The sequence below is a fragment of the Paralichthys olivaceus genome, chromosome 8, assembly GCF_024713975.1.
Source record: "Paralichthys olivaceus isolate ysfri-2021 chromosome 8, ASM2471397v2, whole genome shotgun sequence".
Taxonomy (NCBI): domain Eukaryota; kingdom Metazoa; phylum Chordata; class Actinopteri; order Pleuronectiformes; family Paralichthyidae; genus Paralichthys; species Paralichthys olivaceus.
This window is the reverse complement of record NC_091100.1, coordinates 18,111,375-18,123,648: the sequence shown is the minus strand read 5'-3', so window position 1 is coordinate 18,123,648 and position 12,274 is coordinate 18,111,375. Positions and strand designations below refer to the sequence as shown.

The following is a 12,274-nucleotide window of genomic DNA, read 5'->3' as shown; positions in this document are numbered from 1 at the left end:
CTTTTCCACATCCAGTCAGCTGCTGTCAGACGGGTCATCTGTGGGATCAATGGGCAACCTACCCACAGCAGCACCTATCCCTGCCACAGGCACCAGGAAAGCCTGGCATGAGCACGTCACTCAGGACCTGCGCAATCACCTCGTACACAAACTGTTAGTACATACCCCTGCTGGATGTAACAGCTGAACATAACTAGTTAGTCACCTGAGTTGTTACTTACCACTATTGACTTAATGCTCCAAATTCTGCTCTTGTGTGGCAGAGTACAAGCCATATTCCCTACCCCTGACCCGGCAGCTTTAAAGGACAGACGAATGGAGAACCTGGTAGCCTACGCCAGAAAGGTGGAGGGAGACATGTACGAGTCAGCTAACAGCCGGGTAGGTCTTTTAAATGAGTCCTCAACTAAGCAATGACTTTAATGGGTCATATAATCAAGGCCATGCACAATGCCTTTTTAGCATAATATATCCACAAAGTACTTTACTATTTCCTTCCACCACAGGATGAGTACTATCACTTTCTGGCTGAGAAAATCTATAAAATCCAAAAGGAATTGGAAGAGAAGAGGCGATCAAGGCTACAGAAGCAGATCATCAACCAAGCACCAATGGCCGCTCAGGGGAACCAGCCGCCTGGCCTCGCGCAGCCCAATGCATTGGGCCCAAGGCCACAAAGTCAGTAGAGATATAATAACCGAATTTCAGGTTTACATGTTATTAGTTAGTTTTAATGATAACTCTGCCTAAGACTAATTAGACACTGCTGACACTCCCATATAATTTTATAAAGTTGGGAATAACTATGCAATTCTTAAATAAAAACATGGATGTTCTTGGACTTTTTCCTGACAGCTGCTGTATCTGGTTATTCATATATATATATATATATATATATAACCTCCAGCTATTTTTGTTAATATATTTTGTTTTTGTTTCATAGATGGGCCTGTTCCTCTCCCGAACATGCCAAATCAGATCATGAATCGCATGCAGGTTTCCCAAGGTACGTCTTGCATAGCACATGGTAATTTAATTCTCAGATCACATAGAGATTCAAATAAAACAGCTGGCGGTCGGAGAGAACATGGCACAGGAATAGATGAGCAGGACACAAGAAATTTGGGTAACATTTGTGTGAAGTGAAAAAAAACAAGAGTAAAGGAGCTTGTAGAAAGTAAAGATGGGCTAACAGAAGAAAATCATTGAGAGAGGTCAAACTAAAGAAGTCTAATCACTGTGTAGCTTAAGCTTCCAAACTGCCCTCAACCTAAAGAAATCTATAAATGTTCACCATTATCTTTGCATTGTCTTGTGCTTGTGTGTGTCCATTATTTTACATTGTGGCCCACTCTTCTGTCCAGGAATGAACCAGTTCAACCACATGGCTCTGCCAAATGCCCAGATAACCCAGGCACCCATGGGAGCCAGAGCTGCTTCACCTATGAACCATCCACAGCAAATGAACATGAGCTCCGTCCCAGCGGTGAGGAGGGCAGGGGGCAGAAGGGAATGCAAATCACAGCACTCACACATGCATGCATATCCACAGACCCATACAAGTAACATGAGCAAACCGTGGCTGTCTCCACAAGGTACCTCTGCCCTATTAAAAATGTAGTTGTTCAGTGTTTGGAGAATTTTAAAAATGGCCTTACTGTACCAGGTTGTCAAATAACAAAAAAGCAAATGCCCTGCTTTTAGCAGAGGCAGTTAACTTGAAAAGAAAAGAGCTGGTTACTATGTAATTGGATTTTTCTTTTGTGTTGCTACACAGTGTGGCGTATAACCGAACTGTGAAAGTGAGGCACTGGAGAGCCTTTAGGAAGCAAAGTGTGGCATAGAGGCACTGACCTTTTTAGTAGAAAATAATGTGCCCTGTTGGTAAAGAAAAAGACTGCGGCGAACACAAACTGACATTGCCATTTTGGTCTTTTCGGACCTCAATGAAAGGCAATGTGGCCAGAACAGCACGAGAGATACCAATTTAAATATTAACGTTTTTGTTTGAGAGTCTTTTCATCAACATAACAAAAAGGCAAAAATTCAAATTATATGTTGATAAATCATAAATAAGATAAATCCTTGACATGACATTTTGAAGTGGTAATTTCCTTTATCTCTGATACTAATCAGTAATGTATTCATTATTTCAAACTGAGACAGTACGAAGGTTAAAAATCACAAGTTGAATAGGTTTTGATTCTAAAATCGATTTACATTCCTGTTCTCACACTCCCTGTCAATAGTCAATGGTTCAGCACATTTTAAATGATTCAATTTAATACATTTTCCTAACTTACTTAAAGGATTTGAATTAGATTACGACAAATACAAAGCTCTTATTCATTTTTACTAACAAAAACAAGAAGATAATCTTAACACAAGTCTGACTTTGAAGTTTAGGGTAATTCAGATAATAAATAAATAGTAAATGTCCTACAGCCACCATATTGCACACCCTCACACAGCCTTATTGTAGATAGGATATAATTAAAATACATCATGCTGCTGAAATATCGGCAATGTGATTGATTTTTAGCATCGTTTGGTCAATGGAAACCCTCTGAAGAATTTCTGCCACTATGGTCATAGTAACAACTTTTTTTCCTGCCTTGTAGATGGGCATGTCTCCCTCCAGGATGCCCCAGGCACAGGGCATGATGGCCGGACATGGTGGGGGCAACATGGTGGGCCAGACGGCCAGCCAGGGACAGTTTCTGGCCCAGACCCAATTTCCTCCAGGATCTGCTGCAGTCGCTGCTACAGGTGCCATGAACGTCACAGTTGGCCCTGGCATGGGTCAGCCACAGGCACAGGCTGCTGTCACGCAGGTGAGATGGGGAGAGAGATGAGGAGTGTGGAATTGTGAACCTAGTTGGATAGCTGATGTATTTGGCTCTATTCGATAATGCTATTGCTTTTAGAGAGGCTACAAAGTTGTGCTAATTACAAATAGCTGCTGGCGAACTAAAATCAAACTATCTTAACAAATCATACTTCATCCTAATTGCACTTTAATTGTTTTCGGAACAATCACAAGATGCCCTCTAAATCCCAAATTGTGTGTGGTGTTGTTTGACGTTATGATTGTTTGTTTGTCTGCTTCTCTTGTGTGTGCCTGTGTATACGTGTATGTCCGCCTGCCTTTGCGTGTGTCTGTATGTGCGTGTTCTTCTCTCCAGCAGCAGCAGCAGCAGAGCGCTAACCTCCCCATGAATGCACTTGGCCCCTCACTGGGCCCTCAGCTAGCCTCCTCCCAAACCCCCTTGCACTCCACGCCTCCACCTGCTGCCTCCTCCGCCTCCACGGCAGGGGGGGCCACTAACCTGCCGCACCCCCAGCCCTCCAGCCGCAGCTCCACCCCCACCCTCCCCGGCCCTGCCCCAGCCCAGGGTGCCACCCCGCCCTGCCCCACCCAGCCCCAACCCCAGGCGGAGCTTCCCACAGCAGCACAGACGCAGCCCCCGCCTCAGCCCCCTACTACGCCGGTGAGACTGAGATCCTCCGCATGCCCTCCACTCTGAACTCCTGCCTGCTCCCGTGCAAACTCCCATCCCTCTGACTGCCATGTATCAATCCGACCCATCCACATCCACCTCTCTGTCTTCTGACTGCATCTTCACTGTTTCTAGCATCCATCACACTGGACGTTACATCTTTCAATTTAAGGCAGCAATGAAATCAATGCGGGATGTGTTCATCTGTGTGACAGCTTCAGTCCTGCATGCAAAAAAAGCAGTGCCACTGTTGCAAATACCTCATATTTGTCTTTTGTCTCTCTGCCACTGTCCCTCCCTCCCCTGGATTTTAGCTGTCTCAACCAGGAGCCAGTCTGGATAACCGGGTGCCCACACCAGCCTCAGCCGCCAGCGCTGATCTGCACTCGCAGCATGTCGGAGCAGACCTGCCTGTCCAGGAGATCAAGGCAGAGACGCACCACGACCAAAAGGAGTTTGAGGCCGCTGGCGGCAAAACTGAGACCAAGATGGAGGTAAGTCTGGACTGCATGGTTAAATACAATAAAATTGTTTGTTAAACAGCATGTGAAACCCCCCTCTGATGTCAGAATTGGAAATAAAACAAGTACACCCACTTGTCATAAGGATTAGCCAAAGATTTGCATGTATTTGATCTCCAATTCTTACCCTTACGATTTGATTTTACCCTGTGTGGATTGAGTTGAATAAATATATAACACTGATATCTGATATTGTAGGTCTCAAGGCATTTGTATTATTAATTGTAAACTTAGTCTGGACTCCACACTATCAGTCACCAATAAGCTTCCATCGGTACTAAACAGTTGAATAAAATCAAGAGCCTGGCTGATTGAGGAGCAAACTATCTTGTCATCTATGGTCACTGCAGCAGTAGGATAACACAAGACACACAAGCGCAATTATCATCAAGTGTAAAACATATTTCCAGATCGTTGTGTGGTATAAATACTGAGAGAAATAATTCTATTATCTGTCATATGGATTCAGTTATCGATGCCCTTTTTGGTGTAATGGTTTAAAACCTAACCTTCGTTTGACGAGTCATTTTGCCCGTTTTTCTGTAGACCGAGGAGGACTCTGCCTCAACGTTAGTGAAGAAAGAGGAGCCAGAGGTGAAGTCGGAGCCAATGGAGGTGGAGGAGAAAAAGCCGGAAATAAAGGCAGAACCCAAAGATGAGGAAGAGGGTGGAGCCAACGGCACAAATTCCTCATCCCCCTCTCAGTCAAGGAGGAAAAGTGAGTCTGAAGCCACGATAAGAATAAAACTGAGTCTATGATTGATTACGAACGAGCTCCACTCAGTGAACAGAGAAGGGGTTTTGTCATCGTCAAACACCCACACTGTGCCAACTGTGAGACCAACTGTCATGACTTATTTTTAGTTACCAAATAAGAAGTCAGTCTACACACTTGCTCATCAGCTTAACTGCTGAAGTAGAAGCGCCACTATCCACCAGAATATCTACAGCCGCACCATTAACTTCAGCTAGCATCATTAGATCTTCAGAGGAACTTCAAGATGTTCTGATAATATTTGTTCACTTACAGATACTAATCCCATACCAGTGCATTTAAAAAGATGTCAATTATATTATGTATCTTAACAGCTGAATTGTACTAAACCTATACTAAAGTGATGATTGTAGTCATTGTTGTGTGGCTCTCTACACAAAGAGTACTTTGTGTAAACAGCTGTTGAAATGCAGCCACAGTGTATATTATATCACAAAAAACCTTTTAAGTTCTAAACATTACAGTGACAATATAGAGCAGTGCAACAGCAACTTTAAAACTAAAGAAACCTTGGAGGAAATAACACTAATGCCACCCCTTTAAACTGAAGTCATAATATCGCTCAGTATACATTTAGTTTACATGGGGGAGTTTGCAGTGGGAAATTTTGTCAAATGCTGGTATTTTAGCTAGCACTTGCTAAGACTACAATACCAGAAATCCCTTGTTCTTCGTTCCTCTAAAAAAGTTTTGCTAGGAGCAGCAGAGGTGATTTTGGGGAAAACACAGGTTTTATCTAGGTGAAACTAATATAATTTAAAGATGCGGCATTTGATCGATACATAGATCTGTGTACTTGATAGTATCCGTTTTATTTCCGATGCTGTTATTGAACATCTCCACTTCAAGACAACCCGGAATTGTTATTGTAGCTTCAGTATAACTTGTTATAACAACATTATTAGTATTGCACTGAAAGTCTTCTTTGAGTTTGTCAGAATTTTGCACAACTAATAAGGGGGCTGTACAACTGCTATCATGATAACTACTTGAAGGAAACCTAACTCAGGGATTCAGTTACAATTGGTTTGCAGGTAAGAAATAATGTTAAATTAAGCAATAATCAAAACTCTTGGACTGGCACAGAGTGAGTAGTGCTAAATTTAATGCTCGGTCTTTTTTAGTGAGTCTGATGTATTTGTGAAGGCTATTTTATGTTTTGTTCCAAAATTGTCTTGAGGGATAAGTTAAATATGTGGAACGATATATTACAGTAGTTTTTTTTTGTTGCTTCCCTTCATATTTGATGCATTTTTTTCTTGAGCAGTCTTTCTGTGTAATAGTTCCTTAACTTTCCATTGCTTATTTTTCAGTCTTTAAGCCCGAGGAGTTGCGTCAGGCTCTGATGCCAACTTTGGAGTCGCTCTACCGGCAGGACCCCGAGTCGCTGCCCTTTAGACAGCCAGTAGACCCCATGCTTCTTGGTATCCCGGTATGTAGCACTTACACACTTGCCACCTGATGTTCTGACGTGAGTGGATGTCCATAATTCCGCTGCATACTCTTAGCTCTTTTGTCAGCAACACAAAAGTATTTATCTGTCCCTTCTTTTTCTAGGACTACTTTGACATTGTCAAAAACCCGATAGATCTTTCCACAATAAAGCGTAAGCTCGACACGGGCCAATACCAAGAACCCTGGCAATACGTTGATGATGTCTGGCTGATGTTCAACAATGCCTGGCTCTACAACCGCAAGACATCACGTGTTTACAAGTACTGCTCCAAACTGGCGGAGGTGTTTGAGTCAGAGATCGACCCTGTCATGCAGGGCCTGGGCTACTGCTGCGGGAGGAAGGTGAGATGGAGGGAGCAGACTAAAGGAAGTTACAGAGACTGGAAATGGAGAAGGAAAGACTGGAAAATAATTTATTCCTCTTCAGCCATAAATAACTGCTAAGTTCAGGTGTTCAAGTTACTAGAATTCAATGACAACTTCTATTTCCAGCACTTCTTGTGTTTAGTTTGGTCAAACATGTAAAACAGATTGACTCAGTCAATAGATCATTTGTTTTATTTTTCACCCTGTGATTTGAATATTTTGATGTTTTCTCCACGCTTTGTCCACATTGCTGAACATCAACTGAGAGATAAGGCTAATTTAAATGCTAAATGAAGACATGTATATTTATAGATTTTTCTATTTTTCAACGATTTATCGCAAAAAATAGTTTCACATGTTCTGACCCCCTTCCTGTTTTTGTTTTTATCTGCAGTTTGAGTTTTCTCCACAAACCCTCTGTTGCTATGGCAAGCAACTCTGCACTATACCTACTGGAGGAACATACTACAGTTACCAGAACAGGTGTGTGTGTGTGTCTGGACACATGATATGTTCTATATTAATAAGCTTTCAATAAACAGGCGACCAGTGCTCTATAGCAGTGGGGGCTGGGTCTCATCAATGTAACATTGTCGATCACAACAAACCGTGCGTTCACAACAACAGTAACTGATTATGATTCTCCAGTTCTGCGTACTGAGTCGTGCTTCACTGAACTTTGAATAAACAGGTGAACAGCTCTTCGTGCAGCAGCGGTATTTATTTGCTGCGGCTCAATTACTGCAGGTCACTTTTACACCTTAAAGAAGGCTGCTACCAGCATTTCCACAGGTCAAGTAAATGGCCCATAGGTTTACAACAGACACTGCACTAGTCTTTGCTACTATGATTGGCTGTAAATTCAACTCTTTGTTGAGTATAAAATAATATTGCTCTTGCAGTAATTGTAATCTCACTGAATCAACGTACACACCTCACACATTTGCATGTAGATTTTCTTATCAAATCTTTTAATGGGGGATGAATGCAGCATTTGAACTGTTATCCATCCCCCTGCAGTCTGGGATCCGTTTCTCTATAGCTCTGGTGCTCTGGTGGGACGACTATGGTCTTGACAGTACTGTCATCTTGACACATTTAATGGCTCTGCCTCTCAATCCTGGCACAGCATGGGACGACTAAATGGCTTTTGCTCACAACAATACTTATTACCAGCCATGTCCCTGCATTGCATCCCAATCCCATAAAGGGAAACAGTGAAGACCCTAAATCCAAAAGAGTGTCAAACAATGAAAGCATTGGAGCGTGTGTTTATCGTTTTTCGCTCAGTATTTATCAGGGGACTGAGTGAACCCAGTGTAGCCGCCCCCTCTTGTTCGACAGATGAAAATATAACACACACACAGGCCACAAACAGCATTCCCCATCATAGCTTTTTCATCTCAGCTGAAAGCCAACAGATAATGCTTTACAACACATTCCCTTGCCCCCCCTGCTGTATAAACAGTGTAACTACAGCCTTTTTTTGACACTTTGACAAGGTACTTTGAGAGCGGAGCGGCGCAGCAGTGAAACAGCACAGCCTGACAGACAGCATGAGGCTCCTGCAGCGCAGTCCATTTACACTCTCAATGGGAGCGCTGGGGTTCCCTGCTCACTATTATAAAACATGAAAGACAAGTGTTTTTTTGTGCACAGTTGTATTAGGCACACGCCAACAAGTAGCTGAATATGAGACATTTCAATTTAGTCAAAACAAACAAGGATCTATATGAAAGTGTTTTTCAGCAGAGTTGATAGTTTCGTTTGTGCTGAAAGTTGAATGTGTTGTGTCTGCCAGGTACCACTTCTGTGAGAAGTGCTTCAATGAGATCCAGGGGGATAGTGTGACGTTAGGAGATGATCCTGCACAGCCACAAACGTAAGTAAACTGTCTTTTGTTTCATCCATTTAAAAAAATTATAATAAAACACGTAGTAGACCAGTCATTTTAGAAACAGTCAAGAGGAGGCCTCTACATTTTTTTATTATATCTGAAATTTGTAAAATTTTTATCAATTATCAGTCTTGTCCATGAAGATATTTCCTTGTATTTTATAGTGGTTGACCGCCTAGTTAATCAAACTTTGCTCTAATCATTTATTTGCTTGTCCTTCAGTTATTAAATGACAGTTATGAAAATGACTCCAGGTGTTAGAAACCATCATTGTTAACCTGTTGCTTGCAAGATATCATTCTTCACTGGGACTTAATATTCATGCTTATAATTGGTTGCAATTAAATTATAGTAAGTGTTTCTGGTTTTTAGATGTTTATTTATACATTGACAGTCCACATGACCACACGTTGGGTATGAGCTGGTCGGCAACTAACCGTGGTTGGTGGTTCGATCCCCAGTTCCACCATTCCACTTGCAAGTGTCCCAGGGAAAGACACTTAACCTTAAATTTCCCCTGACAACTGTATCGGCAGTGTGTGATATGAGAAGCACAGCATATAGTAGTGCTATATGACTGAGTGTGTGAATGCGGCTTGTGCTACGAAGTGCTTTGAGTGGTCATTAAGACTGAAAAAGGACTCTCCCCTTTTCTCTCCCTCAGAATGATATCAAAAGACCAGTTTGAACGGAAGAAGAATGATGTACTCGACCCTGAACCGTAAGTGCACACAACCCCACACCCTTAAACAAGTGGGAAGAACACAGATAGAAAATTCCTTCTTTGTGTACTTACTTTCTAGAATTTACTATGATTAGCCTTGAAAAATCATTGTACTTCTGTTTCCATTTGCCACTTTTATGTTGCAGATCACATCTTTTAAAAGTTATTTTCTGTCACCCACATCTGGTTTTGTTTTTGTGCCTGTGGTTCACAGTCTGCATATTTTCTCTCTGAACCTTTTTGATCAATCACATCGGTTTCAGTGAAGCCTCAGGGCAACTCAGCAACGCCACCTGCTGAGTGGAACGTACATCTCTGCTTGTCCAGTTTTTCCACCAGAGAACGCAGGCCCCAAGTTCTCCGACACACTAAATGCTTTTCTCATTGTGACTTAATGTTAAATCAGATGCAGAATAATGGCCTTACTGAACCTCCCACAAAGGCACACTTGCATTGGCTTGCTTGCAATTGTGTAACGACTGGAGGAACATTGATTTGAATGGAGATGTTTGAGTTTCTTGCTGTTTCAGCAGTAAAGATATCAACATTCATACATGACTGCATCAGAAATATGATGTGGAGAGTTTTCAAGAGCTGAACAATATTTTTGCATTGAAACTTTTCAGTAATTCATGTCAGAACAGTGCATTGAAGTTGTCTTTATAATTAAGTGCATTTGAAAATGTTAAGCACTGTATGTGTCTCTGCTGTTTTTCAGGTTTGTTGAATGTAAAGATTGTGGACGTAAAATGCACCAGATTTGCGTCTTACACTACGAGGTCATTTGGCCGTCTGGGTGAGATGTTTAACTTAGCTTCCCCTAGATTTTCTTTTACATATTTAATGTGCAAATTATAACAAAACGTCTTAAATTGATCTCTTTCTAGATTCATCTGTGACAACTGTTTAAAGAAGAGTGGAAAAACACGGAAGGAAAACAAGTTCTCTGCAAAACGTTAGTGTTCCTATTTTATATTCATTTAGTTTTTCTGACAAGTCTAAAACCCGGAAATATTCATCCTAACACATGACTGACACATTAAGCATCATCCTCACATTTGACATTTTAGCTTTAAAAAAAATAGAAAAAGATTTACTGAAAACTACAAGTTATTTTTACAATATTATTGATTGATCAATTGACAAATTGACCAACTGATCAGCTTTCCCTGTAATGTTCAGTGCAGTTTTCAAAATGTCAACAGATTATTAAAGTTTTTTTCTCACAAGCACACGAGGTAATATAAACTCTCTCTTATCTGAACCTTAGTGACAGTCACAGCTTTGTTGTAGGCCTTGTGCTTTGATATTTGTAGCCCTTTACAACATCTCTGACCTTTGTATGGGTATAACTTATAAACAGATCTGAGCTCTAAATACCATCACTAGTGCCACAATCATCCGTTGTATTGCTTTCCTTATTTGCTTCATTTTAAGACACCTGCAGAACCTTTTAGAATTGATCTAATATCTCGTCTGTGTTTGATCCCTGTAGGGCTGCAGTCAACTAGATTGGGAATGTACATAGAGGACCGTGTGAATAAATACTTGAAGAGACAAAACCACCCAGAGGCTGGAGAGGTGTTTGTGCGAGTGGTGGCGAGCTCCGACAAAACGGTGGAGGTCAAACCAGGCATGAAAACCAGGTGAGAGCATCACTGACTGCAGATAGATGGGTGACAATAATGATTTCAGGACCAACTCCCATGCTAAGAACAGACTTCAAATTCTAACTCATGTATGCTTTTGTTTTTAATTTTTTTTTAATAAACGAGACAACAAGATGAGGGCGGCCATAATGTTGTAGATGACCTGTACCTGTCTCACACTCTTAGATTTGAAGATGCACCCGGCACAGTTTGTATTGACCTAAGCTGATTCTTTTATTGTCCCATACAAAGCTGAATGCCCTCTATAAAGCTTTTACACCACTTAGAGTAATAGTGGAGCCTGCTGGTTTGATAAGACGGGGTTTACACCCTCCCTGAGTACCTGAGTGGTTTACTGTTTCCTCATACAAGATCAAAGTCTGCAATGCTCGTCCCATCCTCACAGGGCGGAGGCCCTCATCCAAAAACCTGTTATCTTCAGCTGGACTGTTGCTTCTTTTATTGACTCAAGGCTTCTTGACCTAAATCCTCCCATTATGTTTCTTAGTGTCTTATAAACCAGTAACACACAAGCAAATGTCTCAGACAGCTTGTGACTCTTGTTTCCTTTTGAGTCACAATAAGACGGAGGGCTAACCATTGATTAATCACATTTATCTTATATGATATTTAAAAAAACACCATGTGAACATGATATTTAGAAAGAGGTTGGAAACTTGATTTTCAGTGGAGGGGGTCACCTAAAACCACCTGGTTAAAGGTTACATACCTTTACAAGGTGGGTTGAGTATCTTTACTCCCTGGCCAAATAAAGTAACTATAAAAAGTCTGCAGCTTTACTCAGTCCACACCTTACTGTTTTGTTCACAGCAGCCTCTCCTAACTTCATATCACCCCCAGATTACATATTTAAGTTTCCAATTATCCAAGGCTGATTTTCAGGAAATGTTCTTTGTTGCTATGTAAATAATGAGAACTTAATATAGACATTTTCATATTTCCTTGGAAATTTCTTCTAGTTTGGCACAAAATGTCACTAAAGGTCAATCTCACTGTGACCTCGCAAACTATGTTTTTGGCCTTACCTCAGTATTCGTACACTTAATGCTTTTCATTGAATCGCTATGTAAATTATATGACTCTAGGCAGAAATTAATGTAAACTTGACTGCTTGGTGGATGAGGTGGTAATTCTATTTTCTTTATTTCAACAGATTTGTGGATACAGGTGAAATGCCTGAGACCTTTCCCTACAGAACCAAAGCACTTTTCGCCTTTGAGGAGATTGACGGTGTGGACGTTTGCTTCTTTGGCATGCACGTGCAGGAGTATGGCTCCGAGAGCCCATTACCCAACACTAGGTCTGTACATAGAATTATTACATGTAGTATATGGCAGTAGAGAGATGGGATTTGACCTGTGATATT

The 12,274-nt window shown here is 41.3% G+C and overlaps 1 protein-coding gene across 3 annotated transcripts in view; it reads left to right on the top strand.

Annotated features, from left to right (window-relative positions):
- crebbpa (CREB binding protein a) overlaps nucleotides 1-12,274 on the top strand; it is a 42,547-nt gene that overhangs the window by 24,498 nt on the left and 5,775 nt on the right. Inside the window, exons 8-25 of one of the 3 annotated variants that reach the window (XM_020083950.2) lie at nucleotides 16-153; nucleotides 264-381; nucleotides 507-678; nucleotides 944-1,006; nucleotides 1,365-1,486; nucleotides 2,622-2,834; nucleotides 3,189-3,491; nucleotides 3,815-3,994; nucleotides 4,568-4,739; nucleotides 6,110-6,228; nucleotides 6,354-6,593; nucleotides 7,012-7,100; nucleotides 8,419-8,499; nucleotides 9,179-9,235; nucleotides 9,957-10,034; nucleotides 10,126-10,193; nucleotides 10,734-10,884; nucleotides 12,062-12,208. In XM_020083950.2, coding sequence (XP_019939509.2) covers nucleotides 16-153; nucleotides 264-381; nucleotides 507-678; nucleotides 944-1,006; nucleotides 1,365-1,486; nucleotides 2,622-2,834; nucleotides 3,189-3,491; nucleotides 3,815-3,994; nucleotides 4,568-4,739; nucleotides 6,110-6,228; nucleotides 6,354-6,593; nucleotides 7,012-7,100; nucleotides 8,419-8,499; nucleotides 9,179-9,235; nucleotides 9,957-10,034; nucleotides 10,126-10,193; nucleotides 10,734-10,884; nucleotides 12,062-12,208 — 2,511 coding nt within the window. Of the gene's footprint in view, nucleotides 1-15; nucleotides 154-263; nucleotides 382-506; nucleotides 679-943; nucleotides 1,007-1,364; nucleotides 1,487-2,621; nucleotides 2,835-3,185; nucleotides 3,492-3,814; nucleotides 3,995-4,567; nucleotides 4,740-6,109; nucleotides 6,229-6,353; nucleotides 6,594-7,011; nucleotides 7,101-8,418; nucleotides 8,500-9,178; nucleotides 9,236-9,956; nucleotides 10,035-10,125; nucleotides 10,194-10,733; nucleotides 10,885-12,061; nucleotides 12,209-12,274 lie in introns of all 3 variants that reach the window. The other 2 variants (XM_020083948.2, XM_020083951.2) reach the window with 2 other exon arrangements.